Raw genomic sequence first — 22593 nt, forward strand, 5'->3', positions numbered from 1 at the left:
AATCAGGTGCAAATTGTAAATGTTCACTAAATTTCAATCGGTAAGTTTTCACCGGAAAAACGTCATTGCTCACTCCCCTAATCATGCATAATGGAATGAAGAGGATCAGGAGGGCGAATAGGATGAATATCCCGCATGGCTCCACGTATCTCTCAACAATCCACCACTCGATCACTTGCTACTGATCACAAACGATGCGCGTGAGGTAATCCATGCCGGCCGGCTCAGCCTGCGCTGCCATGAGCACGGCATTGCAGCCTCCACGTTACACACACACACCCTCTGCCCAGGGTGTGTGTATTGCTAGCAGCACACACACCCTCTACCCAGATTAATTTCTGTTGTTTTTCTTAGCATCGACAACAACAACCGCCATTCGCCATTGGTGGTGGCATCAACATGGCGCTTGTGCCAGGCTATGTGCACGTTGAGGTGACGTAAAGTGTCGACAGCCCGCTGGCAGGAGGTCACGGGGCAGACCTAGGTGCCATGGGTCGACTGGCTGAAATGACTGGCCGATGCACCACCTTTGCCACCTACTGTGCCAACTTGCTGTTTTAGCAGCCCAGCGCTTTGCTCGTTGTTGTGAGTGTCGCTCCTCTGCCCTCCGTTGTTGTTGGAGAGCAACTGCCTCCAACTGCCCAGTAGCATCCTTCACGAGCAGCCTCTTCCACAGAGGCCGATCTTGCCACCACTGGTACCAGTCATTGGCAAGTCCACTTGTACCACATTGCTCCATCTCTTCTCTAGCCCGTGCCGTACCCATTTAGTCTCCTCTATCCGGTCGAACAAAAGCTGTCTAGGCATGCGGTGGCTGGGCATGCGGGCTACATGACCCAGTCAATGCAGCCTTGCCTGCCGGAGGAGCTCACCAATGGGACTTTGTCCAGATCTTTCAAGGATTTGTGAGCTCCTCACACAATCCAGCCTGGTTAAACCCAGGATGGATCGTAGGGAGGCCAGCCTAAATGTTTCTAACTGGCAAAGATGTTCTATTAGGGGGGTCCACATATCGCAAGCATAGAGGGAGGGAATGAGAAAACCTGAAGCTTCGTGTGAGCGACAGACCAGGTAGCTTCCACACAGCGTTACGCAAGCGATGAAAAGATAATGCCGCACGACTGATTTGGGGCAAGACCTCTGCTATCAAACCGGAGCCGGACATGAGCACACTGCCCAGGTATGGGAAACTCTCCACTCTCTCCACAACTGCCCCATCACCAATTGGGAGTTGTGGGGGTAGAGTGTCTGATGGTACAAAATACCCAGGCAGGTGCTTAGTTTTGGTTGGCTGATGGTAAGGCCCCACCTCTGAGTGGCATGCTCCAGGTTCAGCAGCAGCATCTCCAACTCCTCCTGAGTGAGCAGCAATTACCAGATTATCAGCATACATAACATGGTTGACCAATAGGGAGCCATCCCTTGACCGCACCCAGGCATCGATCAGCCTCCCAATGTATCCGTACCAGATGAAAATCCTCCAGAAAAGCCATAGAAGGCTTCACAAACTACGTGGTCAAAGTAGATGTTAAATAATGTGGGAGCCAGAGGACATCCCTGTCGCACCTCAAGGTGAACAGGGAATGACTCCAACTCCCGGCCACGTAGTTTTACCCAGGCCCGCTCACCATCATGAAGGTCCTTAATGATTGTGAGCAGAGAGTCGGACTCCGAAAGCACGAAGAACAACCCAGAGCCCAGGCCTACTGATGATATCATAGGCCTTGGCCAGGTTAATAAAGCAGAGATAAACTCTTGTTGGAATTCCCTACACCTCTTCTGTTGTAGACAGACAGAAAATATGGCATCTGTGCAGAACCGCCCTTTCCTGAAACCACATTTGGGCTCCGCAAGCCTTTCCTCAGCGTGCCTGGCAAGGAGATGTTGAATACTCCTTGCCAGGACCTTTCCCGGCACATTGAGGAGTGAGATGCCCCTGTAGTTGTTACAGTCTGTGCGGTCCCCCTTCTTAAAGAGGGGGACCGCAAGGGCATCCAATCCTGCGGAAACCGTCCAGTAGTCCAGAGTGTTATGATGTCATGTAGGGCAGTCTGTGCACAAACGCCACTCTTCCTCAGCATTTTGCTGGGGAGACCATCTCTGTTAGCACCACACACACCCTCTACCCACGGTGTGTGTGTGTGCTGCTTGCAACAACAACAGACTGAAAACATTTCTTTGAAACTGCTTTTTGTGTTTAGTTTGTTGTCCTTTCTCCCACAGCTCTGATTAGCGCGGTTAGCTACATACGGTGCGAAAGAAGTTCAACATACATACAGAAGTCCCTCATTTTTCAGTGATATCGGTTAATGGTCTTTCGGTTAACGTTTCCTCCCATAGGACCCCCAAGATTTCGACTCATGTTAACATTTTGATTAACGGTCATGTGTTTACCTTATGCACGTGGGCACCAAATTTCGGCCAATCCGTAAGTGGGGCTGAGCCACGCCCTCAGCCAATCAGCGATGCACCATTTATGAGCGTTGTGACCTCGACTGGCTTTGTTTTGGCAGTGGAAACAGCTCTCTTACACACTCGGTGATCTTTACTTATTTTGTTTACTTATAAGTAAATTAAAAGTGATTCCAATGACCCCTAAAGTGAATTCACAAAAGCAAAAGAGTAGGAAAGTAATTAGCCTCATAAACTATGTTGTTAGGGTCAAAAAGGTCAACTCAGTAACACTCGGGTAATACTTGGCGTGGCCAAGCCAGGAGGGCTTCTGCTTGGCCACGACGACTGGGGGCTTCAGTCTTCATGAGGCGTCTTCATCCCAGGCACGAACAGGCCCGCTCCCTCAGTGGCACCCGCTTATGAGCTCCCCGGCGTGGTCGGCCACACCCCGGCCACACCCCCCTCTCGAACACTCGAGAAGGCTCCGGACCCCAACCACGTGACCCCAAGGTCCCCCCTGGGCCCCTGGCCCCCATCTTGATCCGGTCACGTGTCCAGCCGGGGTCACTCAGAGTGCCACGGCCTGCCACGCTCCCCGTAGCACTCATTAAGGGCCTCTGCACTGCCCGACCCGGCAGTGACGTCATCCGAACCGACCCGACATGGTAATGACGTCATGTGTGTACAAACCCGACATGGTAGTGACGTCATGTGTGTACAGACCCGACATGGTAGTGACGTCATATGTCACTACACATACAACACCTTGTCTTCTCCGTCGGAAGTGGCAATATAATAATGACCAAATTAGTGACCAGCTTCCTGCTACCGTGGCTGGGGGAGCCCCTCGATTCTGCTGCCTGGCCGCAGCCTCACAGGCAATGCCGTGTTATCTCCACGAGGTGATCGTCAGCCTTGCCCTCATGCGCGGACCTCGCAGCTAATGAATAATGGGCGGCGGGTTGGCGCGGTGGTAATGTCCGTGCCTCACGGCAAGATGACCATGGGTTCGATTCCTGACTCGGCCGTCTTTGTGTTTGGAGTGTGTGTGTTGTCCACCTGTTCTGCAAGGGTTTCCTCCAGGCTCCTTAAGTTTCACCCCAAAGATAAAAACGCAAAGTGAATGGAATTGGCAAACATCCCATTCAAAAAATTGGCTAAAAATTACTGAATTAGCATTCCACACAGCAACAACATCAGCCCCGACAGTGACGTTGCAGGAACTCTCTTGGGTAAACAAGCGTAACATTAAAGGTTTTGGGGTTAGATCGTGTAAGTATAAATATGTCGTAACCCTCCACCACCCAACACAGCCAGTAAGGTTTGTCACGTAAACAAAACGCGCCAATTAGTTATTACTTCAGCCCACCGGTGTATTGGAGAGTAAATGCACAACATTTACAATTTGAGTACGACGCTTCGCTGGTAATTACATCCGGCATCGGGCGATTTGCCAGAATAGTAAAGCAATCCCCTACTTACAGTCTTAAATAGAGCACGATGACGTCATCACTAAACCAATCAGGTGCGGAGAGCAGAGGGGGGTGTTATTGTATTTACGCGATCTAACCCAAAAAACCTTTATTATGAATAATATTGGTCGCGAAAGCCTGCGTGTTAAACCAAGCGTAACACAATGCTGCATTCAGTGAATCCTTCTGATCAGCAAAACAATGAATAACAGGAAGAGACGGATGACTGATGGTCAAAAACATTTTGACTTGAGTGCCGTCAGACTGTGTGTCCGCAGAGAGAGCGCTCGCGCGTCTATACTGGCATGAAGCCGCTGCTCTGATGTGTGCTGTACCCCCACAGTGGTGACGTGTCCCAGCATCAGCAGATTCGTGTTGACAAACGGGAACTGGCGATATCTTGGCGAGCCCAAAAATGAGTACAGGTCGCAGGTGCTGTTCGCTTGCAACCCTGGGTACCACCTGCAAGGCCTCAAAACCATCACCTGTGAAGCTAACGGAATGTGGAGTTGGCCTTCTAAGCAACCGCAGTGTGAAAGTAAGTTCATTCAGACTCGTATGTCACCATCTAAGTGATGCATGATTGGCTCGTGCAATGGCTAGTGTAAGTGTACCATGACGTGGCTACACAAGAGTTTGTTCTACAGCGGTAGTTTATTTTGTACTCCGGTGTACACAGTGGTGTTGGTTGCCTTGGAAACCGTTTTGTGATTGTAAGTTGAGGCGCCGCCGCTGCCCTCGTGTGCGGCGTCGCTCGGGAACCTCTTCGCTTGCGCTCCTTAAATTCCGTCGATGCTCCAGGTGGTGAATCGTACGTCATTGTTACAGTGCACAGTAATGATGCAGCAACTGTAAACTAAACCCACGTCGTCGCGCCGATTCCATCCCCCCTTCCGCCCCGCAGTCATATCGTGCGGCGAACTGCCGACGCCTCCCAACGGAAATAAAGTTGGCACGCAGACCTGGTTCGGTTCCACCGCCATCTTCTCGTGCAACTCGGGGTACACGCTGGCGGGCTCGCCGGGGAGGGAGTGCCTCAGCACGGGGTTGTGGAGCGGCGTCGACGCCAGCTGCATCGGTGAGCGCCGGCTCCACACCGGTTGTCGGCAGGGACACGGAGGAGGAGCTTCCCCCCCCCCCCAGCTAATGTGGATGTGGCGCGCAGCGCGTGTAAACGCGGCTCTGAAACGACTCTCCGTGGCGGTTCACGAAGGGATTGGGGGATTACCTTGGGCGTGTGTGCGCTAATGTGTATCTCTGGGTTTGGTGGCAGAGGTTTCACTCAAAATAAGTCACGCGGAATCGTACTTTCGTCGTCGGCTGCCATAACGCTGCGTGCAAACTGGCACACGGAGCTCTGGGTCTTCATTGTGCGCTCTTTTCCCTACGTTTCCAAATCTCGAACTTTTCACGCAAAAAACATGCAGAAAAATCGGGCTGACCCTCTAACAGTCCATCCCGGGTTTATCAATCCTGGATTGTGTGAGGAGCAGACAGACACTTGAAATATCTGGACACAATGCCCACATCAGTGAGCTCCTCTGTCAGGTGAAGACCGAGTCAAGTGATTGCACAATCAGGCGCCACGTGCCCACGCAGCTTCTGCGCATGAAGGGACAAAGGAATGCCGTCCCTTAGTGGCCAGAGGTGGCACTCCGTGAATCGGCCCTGTTGGACCGGTGGCTGCCGTTGCACAAAATCGACCAACTCCCTTCAAAACAGAGGCACGACGACAGCCGGAAACCCACGATGATTATCTTCTCTAAACACAGACGCTTCCACCGCACGCACATCCTCGGCCCATAGAGCTCCCCTGTGTCAACAGTCCTGTGCCAGTGGAATAGGGGCATCCATTTGGTACCTGGTTTGTGACCTGTAATCCACGTGCGTGCTGACCCGAGTGCCTACGCAGCAAGCAGGCGAGCGGATTGGCCGGCGTCGCGAGGCCACTGTGAGTCACAGCACAAAGGCGCCGCTGTCCGGGCGACTGCTGACCGTGCACTTGCTCGCTCTGTGCTCTGCCATGGTTGAGAGATGTTAACTAACTCGCCTGGTATGCCGGAGGTCGTGGGGGGCTAGATCCCAACCCTGACGACTGCATATTTGCAGTTTGCGTGTCTCTCTCCCCGTGGTCGTGTGGATTTTTCTCCAGGTCCTCCGGTTTTTCCCTCCACATTTAGAATTGACGTCAACCATTTTAGAGTATTTGGCTACGATAAATTTCCACACGATAAGTCACTTAGTTGACCTATCATTTGTGATAGCCAAGTCGCTTCTGTAACAGAGCTATATAGCGCAGTGGAACCTTACCTGGTAAAATAAAAAACATAGTTTATAGTTTAAATTGCCACCACGGTGCTCGGTTGCAGAACGTCGAGCCGAGTGCCGGCACCGATGCTGCCGCGGTGTCACGGTCGGCGCGCTGCACTCGCGATCCTTTGGTCGCCTGGTTCGATCTCACCGGAGCAGTGGTCAGAACAGTGGGCAGGCGCAGCTTCTTGAACCACCATCCACCACCTCCGTCCACCCGGCAGTGTAGAACGGGCCTCGCGCAAAGTCGTCGCAAGGTCGGTCAGCTCGCGTGCGGTGGGGCAAGGTGTGGTGGGCGTTTGCCGAACAAGCTCCCGGCGGCCGTGTGAGCAAAAACGACGGACGTCGTGCCGAACGGCACGCAGCGCAAACCCAAAACACGTGGGAGAGGTCTCCACGTCGTGTGTGTTGAACCTCTTTCACACTGTACGTAGCCGACCGCGTTAATAAGAGGTGCGGGGGAAGAAGGACAACAAACTAAACACACACGTCGTAAATGTCTGCGCGAGTTGAGCACTGACACGTTTCTTTGTTCCATCCAGCGGGCCACTGTGGGGTGCTGGAGCCCATCGTGAATGGGCAGGTGGTCGGGGAGAGCTACGGTTACAGGGACACGGTCGTGTACCAATGCAGCCCTGGATTCCGTCTCATTGGCTTCTCCGTCAGGATTTGCCAACAGGACCACAACTGGTCTGGGAATTCGCCAGCGTGCGTGCGTAAGTGCCGCTTCTTTTTTTTATTGCCGTCGTTAATGGAGGTTGTTATTCTGCGGTAATGGTGTATTTAAAAATACACGTGTTTAATTAAATAATCGCAAGCGCGTACGGATTCTGTAAAAAATGTTATAATTAACTCCGAACCATGGTTACTAATGTTGTCAAAGCCCTTGCAAAGCAGCCCTCGCCCTGTGGGTACATGTTTACCAATGTTGCAATGTGACGCCTGGCTTCCTTCTACAACGCACGGCACAGGCGCCACAGCGGCGAGATGTTAACTACCTCGCCTGGTATAGAGGAGGTCGTGGGTTCGATCCCGACCCTAATGCTTGTATATTTGGAGTTTGCATGTTATTTGTATGTTCTCCCCGTGGTCGTGTGTATTTTTTCCGCGTCCTCCGTTTTTTTCCCTCCACATTAAGAAGCACGTGTTGTAGAGTATTTGGCTGCTAAAATTTCCACGTGATAAGCCACTTCGTTGAGCTATGATTTATGGCCAGGTCACTTATTAAAAAGAGCTACATATATCAGTTGGCCTTACCTGGTAAAATAAAAAATATATATTTTTTATATTTAATGAACGCGGTGCACTGCAAAGTGTAAGCGAAGTCACCTAAATTCAGACGCAGAATCCTTATACTTCGAAACACAGTGATACATTACCCTGTCTGTTGTAATAACGCTGTCTAATTGTTCAGCGATACGTTACCTGTCCATTGCAATAACGCCATATTATTCTTCATCCAGTCGGACTTACTGAGTCTCAGGATGCCCTTTCATGAGGGTTCGACATTGGCATGTTTGCTAGTATCATGTTCAGTGGAGTTTTGTGCGCCGTCTCTCAGGTCGGGTGGTTTTTTTCTATTGCTCCGTTAGCCATTGCCAGCCACAAACAAAAACGGTGCATTCAGAAATGCCCGCTTCATTCACTTACACTTTGTGCAGTTAAATTACTTCACGTGCGTCATCGTTTTAGTTACATTACTTTTGCGGTCGTTAGGGCGGTGGGGATTGGTGAGGTGTGGTAGCATCACCCACCGGCATCGGTCGCGCTGACCTTATGACCTTGGCGGTGCGTGTGTACACGGTGTGTACGGTGCTGCTACGGAAAAATCCGCGCGACGCTTGAAACTCTGAATGGTGAGCCTTGGTTCCCAACAGATGAGCCGACGCCGCTCGATGCTGTCGTTCCACTCTGTCACCGAGAAATGAATACCGTCAACTCTCTTATAAATCAGCGGCTCTGCTCGTACCGAAACAATCTGTCGGAGGCCGCCGGGCACGTGATGACATTGTGATAGCGCTGGCCACGGACAGTGCTGCCCCGCGTTCGTGCGGCGCGCCGTGGTTCGTGGACATAACGAGTGCCGGAACGCGTGCGATGAATCTCGTCACCGCGAGGTGACCTTGCAGCGAAAACACCAACAAAGGCGTCATGCCATCTCTTTATCGGCGTGGATGTCTCGCCTGAGCCTGCGGGACGCTCCTCACAACTCCCTCCCTTGCACACCGGTCATTTGTTTATTGTCCAAGGTCCATCAGCTCAATAGACACGATTCCACAGTGGCCGTCGCGCTGTGGTGATCGCCGGCTGCGAGCGCCGTGTCTCTCTCGCAGACCCAGAGACGACTGCCCTCTGGTTCTTCAGCTCCAGTGTATCACCACTTTGAAGCCGCCGCATCGTAAAGCGCGTCCTCCCGAGACATTCACAACAACCCTTCCCTCTGCACCCAAGATGAATCGTGCCCCCAGAATGTTCGCCCGACCCACGTCTAACGGGAAACGCACACTTGTGGGGTGTTTTAAGCGTTCAGAGGGTGAGGTTGTAGGCTGGGTGTGGTGGCGTGACAGAGAGGTTGGGTTGGCGCCTCGCACCAAGGTAAGAACAACAAAGTGCCGGCCAGGCACCAGCAAGGAAGGCAGTACAGCAAATTGGTTTATTAGCGCACACACAGCAACAAATAAAGTAGTCCCCAGTTAACGTTTTTAATCCGTTCTACGAAAATTACTGTTGACCGAGATAACTGTTCATCGAATATAGGAATTACGTGAGTCTGCAAGAGAGCTGTTTCCACTGCCAAAACAGAAAACGTTAATATGTAAACAAAGCCAGTCGAGGTCTAAACGCTCATAAATGGGCGTCACTGATTTACTGAGGGCATGGCTCAGCCCCACTTACGAGCGCTCGGATTGGCTGAAATTTAGCGCCCGCGTGGATAACGTAAACACGTGACCATTAATCAAAATGTTCACGTTAAGTCGAAACCATGGGGTCCTATGGGAGGTGAAACGCTAATCGGAAAACCGTTAACCGATGTCACTGTTAACCGAGGGACTACTGTACACGTAAGCGTCATGTATGTATGTTGAACTTCTTTCGCACTATACCATAATAATCGTAGGTGCGGGGGAAGGACAGCAAACTAAGCACAAAAAGCAGCTCTAAACAAATTAGTTTGTCAGTCTATATTTGAAAGTGCACAGCTCCAGTGGCTTCCTAACAATCCACGACAACGTTTTACTTTTCAGATTTTTTTTTTCAGGTGACCAAACCACATGTCACCGCCGCGGAAATACTAACGGTGAGCTCGCTCCGTGCGTCGCCTATCTTCGCAGCAATCAGCTGCGGACACCCGGGCAGTCCTGTGCATGGCATCGCTCACGGCGGACGATTCAATCTGGACGACGTGGTGGGTTTCTCCTGCGACGTGGGCTTCGTAATCCACGGACCAGAGAGCACTCAGTGTCTGCCCAGCGGGCAGTGGAGCGACCCCTTGCCGGTTTGCAAAGGTAATTCTGACGGCGTCGCGAGGAACGGACGGCATTGGACAGAGCGCGGTTAACCCTCGACCCCCCATGTGGGCAAATGATCCGGGCTCGCGGACGACCCCGTGCTCGTTCAATTACGAGCCGCTCCTTACTCGTCGAGGGTCGGCGACTCGATGCCCACGCGACCTGCAAACGCGTCGGCGAGTACAATGATTACTTTAAGAAGCTGTTAGAAAAACAGGCGCCTCGTTCTGATATTTTCGCCCTCAGTCTAGTAAGGTGAAAAAATGAATACGTTTCCATAGCCTGATTTGCATTGTTTGCGTTTTACTTTTATCTGGGCTACCACTCCGCCCCACCACCCCATCCCCATTAGTCCAGATAATTGGGAGCTGACTGTGCGCTCAATCTGTCCATGTTTAATATCGACAGCGTACAGCTCACATCTTCACAAAGATCCCCCCCCGCCCCGTGTAGCCTTTAACAGACTGTTGGGGCAAGTGCTATTAACAAGTAACACCTATGAAGGCCGTCACGGCACACGAGGGGATGGGTGGCCAACACCACGCCCGGCCGCCTTTGTCTCCCCAGTGGCGATATTTACACACCACACCAGGTACTCATTTGAGGCTGAGTCGTCCTAGGGGAGGCCCCGGACCGGTTCAGATAATGGTCACTGGTTTTGGCCCGTGAGCGGGAATTTCATTTGGGCCGCTGGGTTTGTAGCGCAGCGTTGCGCTAACCGCTACACGACCGCTCCCCACGTACTCAAACACCTTTGTCTCCCTAGTGGCGAAGTTTACACACATGCACGCACACGCACGTACATGCACGCGCCTCTGCTGGTGCAGCTGCTGCAGTGTCTCGCACTGTGTCCCCTCCAGTGGTGAACTGCACTGGTCCGGCGCACGTGGAAAACTCCTACCTGGAGATCAAGAACAAAAACAAAATGTTTACGTACGGGACACTCGTGTCGTACCACTGCAAACCGGGCTACTATCTCATGGGCTCCTCGACTCTCAGCTGCCAGCCCAGCGGCCAGTGGGACAAGCCGCCTCCCGTGTGCACCGGTACGTGAGCTAGAGCGACCTCGCGACACCACTCAGTAGGGAAGGCGGCGACATTGTGAGGCCCGGGCGGCTAGAACCGCGGCCATTTCCCTGAGCGTAGCCGGGGCAGTGGGGGCCTACACGCGCGTGGGGCCTGTAACCCGGCGATTCGATTCCTGCTCACGTTAGGTGTGGAATAATATCGCGCGTCCCAGCTGTTGGGGGCAGACTGTAGCCCCCCTCGCACCGTGTGGGCTTTCTCCAGGTGCTACGCTTTTTTCCCACGTGCACGGACACTCGTACACGGACACTCGTACACTGACACTCGTACACGGACACACTCGTACACGGACACACTCGTACACGGACACTCGTACACGGACACACTCGTACACAGACACTCGTACACGGACACACTCGTACACGGACACTCGTACACGGACACTCGTACACGGACACACTCGTACACGGACACTCGTACACGGACACACTCGTACACGGACACTCGTGCACGGGGACACTCGTACACGGACACACTCGTACACGGACACTCGTACACGGACACTCGTACACGGCGACACTCGTACACGGACACACTCGTACACGGACACTCGTACACGGACACACTCGTACACGGACACTCGTACACGGACACACACGTACACAGACACTCGTACACGGACACACTCGTACACAGACACTCGTACACGGACACTCGTACACGGACAAACTCGTACACAGACACTCGTACACGGACACACTCGTACACGGACACTCGTACACGGACACTCGTACCCGGATACACTCGTACATGGACACTCGTACACGGACAGACTCGTACACGGACACGCTCGTACACGGACACTCGTACATCGGCTGAAATATGAAAACATGCAATGTAGCAGAAAGCCTCGGGCAAAGTGTCCTTGGGCTCGGGTGTGGATTCCTGGGTAAACCAAAGTGACCATTGATCACGATTGGGTCAGGAAGTCCCACACTCGCGTTGTTCACGGAGGTGGCTCGGTAAAAAAACAGGGAAACGAAGAGCACCGCTCCTGCGACCAAAGTTCAGCGTTCTGAGTGGACAGTCCGGGCTCACCCCCCTGCTGACAGGACGTTAATATTCACCCCACGGTATCGCCCAGGCAAATAATGAACGTTGCAGTGTGTTTCTGTAGATAGTGTGAACCATTCTGTTGTTTAGTTATCAATACGGTACTGTCTTTAAATACGTGAGTATTTATTTTTCCGTATGAACTCACGTTTTGTGTAATGCTGCAGTTTAACGTCTTCGCTAATAGGATGGCAGAATAACTCTCGCACACGTCGCTGCTGACGGCCGCTATCGAGAGTCAGAGCCGTCTCCTTGTGGTGCCTCAAGAGCCTCTGGCCTAGGATTAGCAGCGTTAGTTTGGTGCAACAGCAGCAGGGTATACAGTGAGGGAAAAAAGTATTTGATCCCCTGCTGATTTTGTACGTTTGCCCACTAGAAATGATCAGTCTATAACTTTAATGGTAGGTTTATTTGAACATTGAGAGACAGAATAACAACAACAAAATTCCAGAAAAACGCATGTCAAACATGTTATAAATTGAATTGCATTTTAATGAGGGAAATAAGTATTTGACCCCTCTGCAAAACATGACTTAGTACTTGGTGGCAAAACCCTTGTTGGCAATAACAGAGGTCAGACGTTTCTTGTAGTTGGCCACCAGGTTTGCACACATCTCAGGAGGGATTTTGTCCCACTCCTCTTTGCAGATCTTCTCCAAGTCATTAAGGTTTCGAGGCTGACGTTTGGCAACTCGAACCTTCAGCTCCCTCTACAGATTTTCTATGGGATTAAGGTCTGGAGACTGGCTAGGCCACTCCAGGACCTTAATGTGCTTCTTCTTGAGCCACTCCTTTGTTGCCTTGGCCGTGTGATTTGGGTCATTGTCATGCTGGAATACACATCCACGACCCATTTTCAATGCCCTGGCTAAGGGAAGGAAGTTCTCACCCAAGATTTGACGGTACATGGCCCCGTCCATCGTCCTTTTGATGTGGTGAAGTTGTCCTGTCCCCTTAGCAGAAAAACACCCCAAAAGCATAATGTTTCCACCTCCATGTTTGACGGTGGGGATGGTGTTTTTGGGGTCATAGGCAGCATTCCTCCTCCTCCAAACACGGCAAGTTGAATTGATGCCAAAGAGCTCAATTTTGGTCTCATCTGACCACAACACTTTCACCCAGTTGCCCTCTGAATCATTCAGATGTTCATTGGCAAACTTCAGACGGGCATGTATATGTGCTTTCTTCAGCAGGGGGACCTTGCGGGCGCTGCAGAATTTCAGTCCTTCACGGTGTAGTGTGTTACCAATTGTTTTCTTGGTGACTATGGTCCCAGCTGCCTTGAGATCATTGACAAGATCCTCCCGTGTAGTTCTGGGCTGATTCCTCACCGTTCTCATGATCATTGCAACTCCACGAGGTGAGATCTTGCATGGAGCCCCAGGCTGAGGGAGATTGACAGTTCTTTTGTCTTTCTTCCATTTGCGAATTATCGCACTAACTGTTGTCACCTTCTCACCAAGCTGCTTGACAATGGTCTTGTAGCCCATTACAGCCTTGTGTAGGTCTACAATCTTGTCCCTGACATCCTTGGAGAGCTCTTTGGTCTTGGCCATGGTGGAGAGTTTGGAATCTGATTGATTGATTGCTTCTGTGGACAGGTGTCTTTTATACAGGTAACAAGCTGAGATTAGGAGCACTCCCTTTAAGAGTGTGCTCCTAATCTCAGCTCGTTACCTGTATAAAAGACACCTGGAAGCCAGAAATCTTTCTGATTGAGAGGGGGTCAAATTCTTATTTCCCTCATTAAAATGCAAATCAATTTACAACAATTTTTGACATGCGTTTTTCTGGATTTTTTGTTGTTATTCTGTCTCTCACTGTTCAAATAAACCTACCATTAAAATTATAGACTGATCATTTCTTTATCAGTGGGCAAACGTACAAAATCAGCAGGGGATCAAATACTTTTTTCCCTCACTGTAAGCACAATCTTGGGAGGACAGCCAGCTGTGTTTATATCCACAGTGTGCTTGGATCAGAAGTTGCCCTTTACCCACCCTCCACCAGTACTATGTAAGGACGTCTTGACTATGTGGGAGCTGTGCTTGCATAAGGTGTGCTTATACCCAGTGTCTGTCGTGCCACAAGCGCTGGGAGGAGAGCGGCCACCTCTGCCCGATGGCTTCTCAGCCGGTGCTGAGATGGCGCGCCGTGGGTAGCAGGGCCCTGGGGGACGGTGGAGCTGGTGATGAGCACCGTTCCAGCGCACAGGCGCTAGAGAAATAAGTCCAGACAAAGGGAAGGGATGTCACAGGGTAGTGGCACCAAAAGCGTTGGCCACGATAATCTATTTGATATACAGTTTTCACATCAAAACGATGGTTTTGTATTTGCAAGCGCTGCTGCTGCTGTGGGCGTCATGCGGTTAGCGCGCTGCGCTACGAACCTGGCCACCCGGGTTCGATTCCCACTCACGGTCAACACCAGTAACGATGATCCCCTCAGGTTGACTCAGCCTCAGATGAGTACCTGGTGCGATGTGTAAAAACATCGCCACTGGGGAGACAAAGGCCGTCAGGCGTGATGTTGGCCACCCACCGCCTTCGTGTGCCATGTCTTCATAGGTGCTCGCTAACAGCATTTGCCCAAAAAGTCGGTTAACGCTATACGGGGGATCTTTCTCCTTTGGCCGGTGCCGGAGGATTGGCGGCGTGTGGCATCTCCCTCCGGGTCTCGCCATCCTGCCCAGTCTCAACCGCGTTGTCCATTTGCATCCCCGTTCATTCTTCATCTCTCCATTGCCGTCTTGCCCCACCTCGGGATCTGTGCGCAGGTGTACACGACTTGTGCTCCGGTCTCCCTAGAGACCTCCAGGGTTTGAGAACAGGTCGTCCTTAAACTCGTGAATACGGCCTTCATTGGTGCTGCTCGCTAACAGCACTTGCCCCAATGTGTGTTGAGGCTGCACGGTCGGGGGGTGGGGCGTCTTTATCTTTTTGTCTTTGTTGCCGTGTGTGAGTAGTGGTGAACTGCAGTCACCCAGGCTTGCCGCCGCACGGCATCTTGGCGGCCGAGGGCTTCACGTACGGATCCTCGGTGACGTACTCGTGCTCCGAGCGCAGGGCGCTCCTGGGCCACCCCACGCGCACGTGCCAGGCCAGCGGCCACTGGTCTGGCTCCACGCCCCTTTGCTCTGGTAAGGAGACACAACGGTGAGCTTCTCCCCCCGTGCGGGTGTTTCAGGTTTGCCCTGCCGTAAATACCCTAAATCGCATCCGCTGCACACGAACCACGGCAGTAGATGCGGGGATACCCCACGCACAAATTAAAAATTTAAAAACTCTCCAGTAGTGTGCGACTGCGGTCATCCAGAACAGACAGTACGACGTATAACGACGCGATGGGTTTGATCTTCCACGAAGCTTCTCATCGTCCCCCCTAACTCGCATCCACTGGCCAAACCATGGCAGCAGCAGATGCGGATACCAGATGCACAAACAGCCACTAAAAACCTGTCCTGCGTGCAACTGCGGTCATCCAGAAAAGACAATACACTACGCATAATGATGTGATGCCCCGATCCACAAATACGAAGGAGACATCACGTCGATGATGATACACTCCTCCGCTACTGCTCCTGACGCGGTCGTTATCTGGGCTGGACCACCTAAATGTGAAATTGTAGTCGCTGCTCCGCATCTACATCAGCCGTAAGACAGCAGGAGAAGAAGACGAATACGCACCGACGCAGCATGAAACAAACGCCTTACTCCACCGCATTGACGAGAGACGTGGACGGCAAGCGGTCTCGCTGTGTCATGGCCTTGGTCACCAGGTGCGGGCCTGGTGGCTGGAGACATGATGAATGAAGACTAGGCTAAACTGTTTTTTTTTATTTTACCAGGTAAGGCCCCACTGAGCTGTATCTTTTTTTTTCAGAAGCGACCTGGCCATCACAAATGGTCTCTCAACGAAGTGGCTTATCACTTGGAAATTTATAGCAGCAGCAAAATACTCTAAACGACGGGAAGTTAACGTTTTGGCAGGATTACTCGAGCATGAGTGAGCGGGTTGTAACAATTTTTTGCAGCCAAATACTCTACAACGCGTGATGTTGATTCAAAATGTGGAGGTACCCGGGAGAAAAATCCACACGACCACGGGGAGAGAGAGACGCAGCTCCAAATATATGGCAGGCGTTAGGGTCGGGATCTATCCCACAACCTCGTTTATACCGGGCGAGGTAGTTAACATTTGAGTTGGTGAATGGCGAGTTCACATTCATGCTGGTCGCGTCGCCGCGTTGAGTTTGACGACACATGCGTTGAGTCCTGCACACCGGGAAATCCTTCAGAGGCTCACTCAAGCGACACCGGCACGACTCGGCACTATTTCTGTGGCATCGTAGTCGTGATGCCATCTGATGCTGTGCTCGCGGGGAGTCGCAACGACGTTAACCCGCCTCGTCACTTAATTTTCATACAACGGAAACGTCGCTTCAAAACACGTGTGAGAGCATATGGGTATGAGAATCAACCCCGTTAAATGGTGATTTGTAATAACACTTCTCAACTCTGACTAACCTCATTAAGAACAGGGGGGAATTAAACGTGGCGTAAGCAGAGAGGGGGTTGTTTATTTAATGAAATTAAGAGCTGTGGATAAAAGACTTGCTTTTCCATGGGTCCTGCATGCACAAGGAGGCATCTTAATTATCTGCTTATTAATGGTTCATAATTGCCCCGACGCATGATGGAAAAAAATGGCGACGGAAGGGCATTTTAGCAATCCCTAAAAGAGTGAATCTATTTGCATTAAATTCGATGTCATAACCTCGCACCCTGACGAACCTACACTAATTGCTTTGGGATAATTGTACGCAACGTATTCAAGGCCAGTGCTTTGCATGATTACTTCACTCATGTTGCAGAGGATTTATAGCCCGTGACAAAGAACACGATCCCAACTACAGAATCGTAGGGGGGGGGGGGGAAGTGTATAGAGTGGGCTTGTGTTCCGACGTATTTTGCTCTGCTTTGTCGAGAGAGAGGGTGGGGGGGCGGTGAGTGGGCGGGCGGGGGCAGGTAAATGAAAAGATTACAAAATAATGAATTTGGAGTGACGCCAAAACATTCGACGGGGTGCTGAGCGAGCGCGAGCGAGCAAACGTGACCCCGCGGATGATCGTGCCTCTCAGGCGACGGCCACGGGGCGTGCGGGGATCCCGGGGTGCCGCCGCACGGCTCCAGGCGAGGCGGTGCCTTCCGGACGGAGAGCGTGGTGAGCTTCTCGTGCGACGACGGCTACGTCCTGCGCGGCTCGGAGCGCCGCTCGTGCCTTGCCAACGGCAGCTGGTCGGGGACGCAGCCAGACTGCAGAGGTGCGGGCGAGAATATAAAGCACGGGCGGTAAACACCAGCGCCGTACGTGACGCCCCAAGGAGTCGGTGTCAGCCAAAACAGAGCGATCGGCCAAATGCATTTCTTCGCGCGGTCCTGAGCACGCGGTAAATGGCACGCGAACAATTTCAGTGTGCGCTCCCCTTCAGCGATCGTGACGGCAGCCGTCGTTTTTGCCACCAAAGTGGCGGCGATGTCACCGCAGCGCTTGTGCCAGGCTAGCTGCGCTTTTGAGGCCGTGTCCGAATCAATAATCTTTATTTAGATTGGCGGAATCCGATGAGCTGTGAAGCTCTTTTTTTCACAGATGTCCAGGAGACATCTTTGAAGTGTGGAGGGTGCTTGCTCGCAGGAGGTCACGTGACAGACCCAGGTGTTATGGGTTAACAGATGGTGATGACTGGCGGGTTGCACCACCTGTGCTCCCCACTGTGCCCTTTTGCTGTGCTACCCTCCCGTACTGCATCAGCTCGCCCCTTCTCCAGCCCGTTTAGCCCCCTCTATCTGACTAATCAGAAGCTGCTCCTGGAGGAGTTCACTGATGAGACATGCGAGTGAACTGTGATATGAAACCATAACTAACAGCAGTGAATACTGATCTCATCACCAGCCCTGCCCTTCCCCCCTCACAAACCCACACTACCCAGTGTGGTGAAGTATGGTCAAACGACCCCCATGAGACTGAAATTGCGTGGGGAGACCTTCAACCACAGATGGATTACTAACGGTGGATTAAGGATGGCTGGGAAATAAATATATGCAGTAAGTCCAAATAGTTTTATTGAAAGTGCGGAGTTTAGTGAACATTACTTTCATATTCGGCGTGGCACTGTAACTGGTGTGTATGTGCGCGTGTGTGTGTGTCTGTGCGCATGTATATACGCGCGTGTGTGTGCGTGTGCTTGTTGTGCGTGTGTGCATGTGTGCGTGCGTTCGTGACCCCAGCGGTGTCGTGCGGGAATCCGGGCATCCCCGTGAGCGGCGTGATGGCGAGCTGGGCCGGCGCGGTGTTCCCCGACTCGGTGACGTATGCGTGCCGGGACGGCTTCCGCATGCTGGGCCAGCGCACGCGCCACTGCTCCGCCAACGGCACGTGGAGCGGCAGCCTCCCCAGCTGCATCGGTAACAAGCACAAAGATCCCTCGTGTAGCCCTAACAGACTATTGGGCACGTGCTGTTAGCGAGTAACACCTGTGAAGGCCGTCACGGCACACCACGCCCAACTTCCTTTGTCTCTCCAGTGGCGATGTTTTTACTGCTTCGGTAATGCACGGGCGTACGCACACACACACACGACGGCGTAAACCCGCGGCAGCGTAGGCTTTCGCGGCAGTGCTGGGTGGCTCTCTGGTGGCTCTCTGGTGGGTTTTCAGAATGTATTTTCTTCTCCTCGATGGAGACGCCGAGAGGCTGAAACTGACGCGGTGTATGCAGCTGCAGCTCGGGATTCTGCCACACCTCCTGGCGTAGATGTGCACATCGCAGGGATAACTAACGATCGCTCTATGTTTGCTTTGCTTTACGTGTTAGTCATTACCTGTGGCGATCCTGGAACGCCGGCTAACGCGGTACGGACAGGCGTGGACTTCACCTTTGGCCATAACGTCACTTACCGGTGTCACCCGGGCTACACCATGGAGCCCACAACTCAAAGCCAACGTGTTTGCACCAAGGAAGGCGTCTGGTCTGGAAATCTGCCTCTGTGTAAAAGTAAGTCGATATATATTTTTTACATTGTTGACATTTACGTGACAGACTGTTGTCATCTCAGCCAGTCAACCTAGCCCCGGTCCCCGTAGCCTCCTGCCAGCGAGAGCCTTCGACGCTTCATCGAGCCTGGCACGACCGCTGTGACGACATCACAGCCAGTGAGTGGCAAATGCCAGCTGCTGTTGTTGTTGTGAAACAAAGGGAGCCTGATTGGTCGGCTCAGTCCCTCGGCAGGGCGAGCGTGATGACGTCAGCGCACAATCCCCCCCCACCCTCCCGATTCCCATCGCCACTTCCCCAGCGAGCTTTTTGTTTATGATTTCAACCTCTTCTTTCTTTGTACACCTGCACGTTATCATTCCTGTGTTCCTATTATATACATTAGCCTAATTTTTGTACAAGCAGCATTTAAACCATTAACATTTTACATTCACCAGTCAAAATCCTTTTTGGCTGATGTGATCTATTTGATCTGCATTTTTTTAAAAGTTACATTAATAACAATAGCACATACACGTTCATAATAAAGGTTTTTGGGTTAGATCGCGTTATTTATAAATGTGTCGTAACCCTCCATTCACAATTGCAAGGTGGAGTTGTGTTTTGAGTAAAATCCTCGACATGGACCTTGTGAGGAAAGAGGCTTGAAGGCCCGTAGGCCTGAATATCTCGAGTCTTGGATAGGGGCACCCGCAGTAGTCAGGTGCTCGGCGAGAGGCAAGACAACAGAATAATATAATGTTAGTTAGATCGCGTAAATATATAAATGTGTCGTTAAACCCGCCACCACCTGACAGAGCCAATTAGTAAGGTTTGTCACGTAAACAAAATGTGGCAATTCGTTACTAGTTCAGCACACGGGTAATTACAACAACCAGCCTCATCAGGCGACAGCCAGATTTGTGGATAAATCCTCCTGCTTCGGTCTTAAATAGAGGGATAGATGTGATGTCTTCACTTGTGAGGTAATCATATGCGAAGACCAGAGGGGTGGGGGGCGGGGTAAAGACACATTTATATTTACGCGATCTTACTAAAATATATTGGTCGCGAAAGCTTACGTGTTAAATATCGTAATAATACTTTCATTTTATATAGCGTCATTCATGTTAACAGCATCCCATAACGCGTGCTCTCTTCGCCAACCCGCACCGATCAGCGTGGTGAAGTACGGTCAAACCCACCCGCCCCCCCAACCCCACCCACCCATGACTGATCGCGCACCCAAACCGAACGGTGTGCCGTTGCCCGTGAAGTCATCCGGTGCCAGGAGCCGCCTGTCGTGATGCACGGGAGACGGGAGAGCGGCGACTTCACCTGGGGCTCGGCGGTCGCCTACGGCTGCCTCGCGGGCTACCAGCTCTCGCACAGCGCCACGCTGTTCTGCGAGGGCCGCGGGGAATGGACCGGGGAGCTCCCTCAGTGCCTCCGTGAGTCCCGGCGCCGCCACGCCGCCCCCGCGAGCTTCACCGCCGTTTGTTTTCATTGCCACCCCCCCGACGCCGGCTCGCGACCGACGAATTAGGCACGGCGATATTTAGTGACGCGGTTGTTTAAGTTTTGCCGCGAATCTTTTGAGATTTTCAACACGTTCGCTGAGCTTTAGCAGGTAATGCGGTGGTGTGTGGATGAAATGACTTGGCCCTGAAAGAGTGAGGCGGTCTCGTTTATTGTCGGGGCCCCCCGGCGATGATGATGCCCTCCCGTGACCCACCCCGACCTTTTACATGAGCCCGTGCGTAGGTTTTGTTCCGCGGGCGTCCGCGCAGCGAATGCACCTGCTGCCACCTCGTGGTAACATCCAGAAAATAAAAACATTGCAGTGAGAAGGACCGCCACGGTCGTGCCCATTGGGGGGTCGGCAACCAAAATAACAAGATACTTTTTTTTTCGAATTCAGTAAAAGAGCGTGCAATGCCCGTAGTGAATAAGAGACGATGGTCCTGGATAAATAACATCACGAAGTCAGTCCTTGAAGAGATACGTGCGGCGTCCAGAGCCGTAGGTTGTCGACCCCCAGATCATGCCCCATTCATTATAAAAAATGTATTATCCAAAAATCTAACTGGACGTTAAAACTTACGGGAGTAATTTTAAGAAGTGCCCGGCTGCAGGGTGACGCACAGCTCAACAACCCCCGGCTGTGAGAATGGTCACAGCCGGCTCTTCCCAGCAGCGCACGGGTCGACGAGCACGGTTGGCTACGTACGGTGCGAAAGAAGTTCAGCAGGACATACGTACTTTGAGTCGCCGCCGCCACCTCACAAAGCGGGAAACTGAGATGAGATGTTTCACATCGAAAAGCCGTTACGGGTTTGTGACTTTGTCCCTGCCTTCTCTGTGCCACGTAGGGACAGAGATGAACGTGAAGCTGGAGTTGCATGGAGGTAGACGCAGAGAGAGACGGGGGCAGAAGCGGAAACTCTGAATGGCAAAGGCAGTGGAAGCAGAGAGACACGCAGATACAAATGTAGAAAGATAAATAGGTAGGCAGAAATACAGAGGAGAGAACGATATATATAGACAAACATGAATAGACATGCCTAGATAGACAGGGAGGCAAACATCGACAGAGGGAATGAAAGGCATTATCGACATACAGCACGTAGAGATCGACTCAAAGGTGGACATAGACATCGGTACAGAGAGGCAGACAGGGAAACAACACCCTTGAACAGACACAGAAAGAGGTGATCCTTACCCGTGTATTGATAGTTCAATTAAAATTTTCCATTTCATTGAGGCACTAGTGCTGTGTGTTGTTGTCTTGGTGTGGTCTGGGACTGTTGTTGTTTTGCTGCCTTGCCCAAGCTTGCAATTAGTGTTGACAAATCGTCAGGAATTTGTGTACTTATGTTATGATGACGGACGCTTATGTTGTGCCCGAAACGTGATTTTATTTATTTTATTTTATACCTACGTGACTTTACCGAAAGAACCAAAGAGTATGGATCCCTGCAGTCACGAAAACTTAAAATCTAGATTGAACCCACAACTTAAGTTTGGCTGTTAGCCGCAGCATACATCAGTAGCGAAACATGCTTTTACATGATTTGGCTGCTATACATGTCCAAGTGATAAGCCACTTCGTTGGGCTGTCATTTGTGGCCAGGTCATTCTGATTAAGAGCAATATAGCTCAGTGGGCCTTACCTGATAAAATAATAAAACAAATTTTTTGTGGTTTTATGAACTGGTTGTTCTGAAACCACTATATTTAGATTACTGAAAACTATGAACTTGATACTTAGATGCGCGGTTTTCACACCAGAGTTTGCACAGCAGTTGTTAGATTACGTAGTGATAATAAGATCTGGGTGACTCATAATCCAATTCAAGTCGAGTTTGTTTTCCCACATATGCGGAATTCTGGAGTTACCAGGAATTACGAATGGAATAGTTTTTAGCCCGATTCATCAAGCGTGAAGGGTGCCACCCAAATCCGCAAAGAAATATCCTGCAGCCAATTTAAGGCGAAGCCACCCCTAGAGAATATGCAGAGCACACGCTATGACACCGCATTGCCGCTGATGTTCACCTTGGCTGTAGATTGAACCAAAGTCGCCAGGTTCATACCGCAGTTTCTGAATCACTGCACCACCACCCTAAGGCAGTGGATTGAATAAGGGCGTTAATTTAGTATTATTATCTATGTATGTACTTTGAACCTCTTTCGCACCATACGTAGCTAACCGAACTTAAGATAATAAGGAGATGT

The 22593-nt window shown here is 51.5% G+C and overlaps 1 protein-coding gene across 4 annotated transcripts in view; it reads left to right on the forward strand.

The window, feature by feature from the left end:
* LOC116946465 (CUB and sushi domain-containing protein 3-like) overlaps positions 1-22593 on the forward strand; it is a 692643-nt gene that overhangs the window by 640913 nt on the left and 29137 nt on the right. For all 4 annotated transcript variants that reach the window (XM_032961364.2, XM_032961362.2, XM_032961363.2 and 1 more), the window contains exons 51-60: positions 4210-4404; positions 4771-4944; positions 6719-6892; positions 9509-9682; positions 10546-10731; positions 14790-14963; positions 16965-17147; positions 18112-18288; positions 18697-18876; positions 20133-20306. In XM_032961364.2, coding sequence (XP_032817255.2) covers positions 4210-4404; positions 4771-4944; positions 6719-6892; positions 9509-9682; positions 10546-10731; positions 14790-14963; positions 16965-17147; positions 18112-18288; positions 18697-18876; positions 20133-20306 — 1791 coding nt within the window. The remainder of the gene's footprint in view (positions 1-4209; positions 4405-4770; positions 4945-6718; positions 6893-9508; positions 9683-10545; positions 10732-14789; positions 14964-16964; positions 17148-18111; positions 18289-18696; positions 18877-20132; positions 20307-22593) is intronic.

Source organism: Petromyzon marinus, chromosome 27 (assembly GCF_048934315.1).
Source record: "Petromyzon marinus isolate PM22_M1 ecotype Great Lakes invasive population chromosome 27, UKy_Petmar_22M1.pri1.0, whole genome shotgun sequence".
In the NCBI taxonomy this organism is placed as follows: domain Eukaryota; kingdom Metazoa; phylum Chordata; class Hyperoartia; order Petromyzontiformes; family Petromyzontidae; genus Petromyzon; species Petromyzon marinus.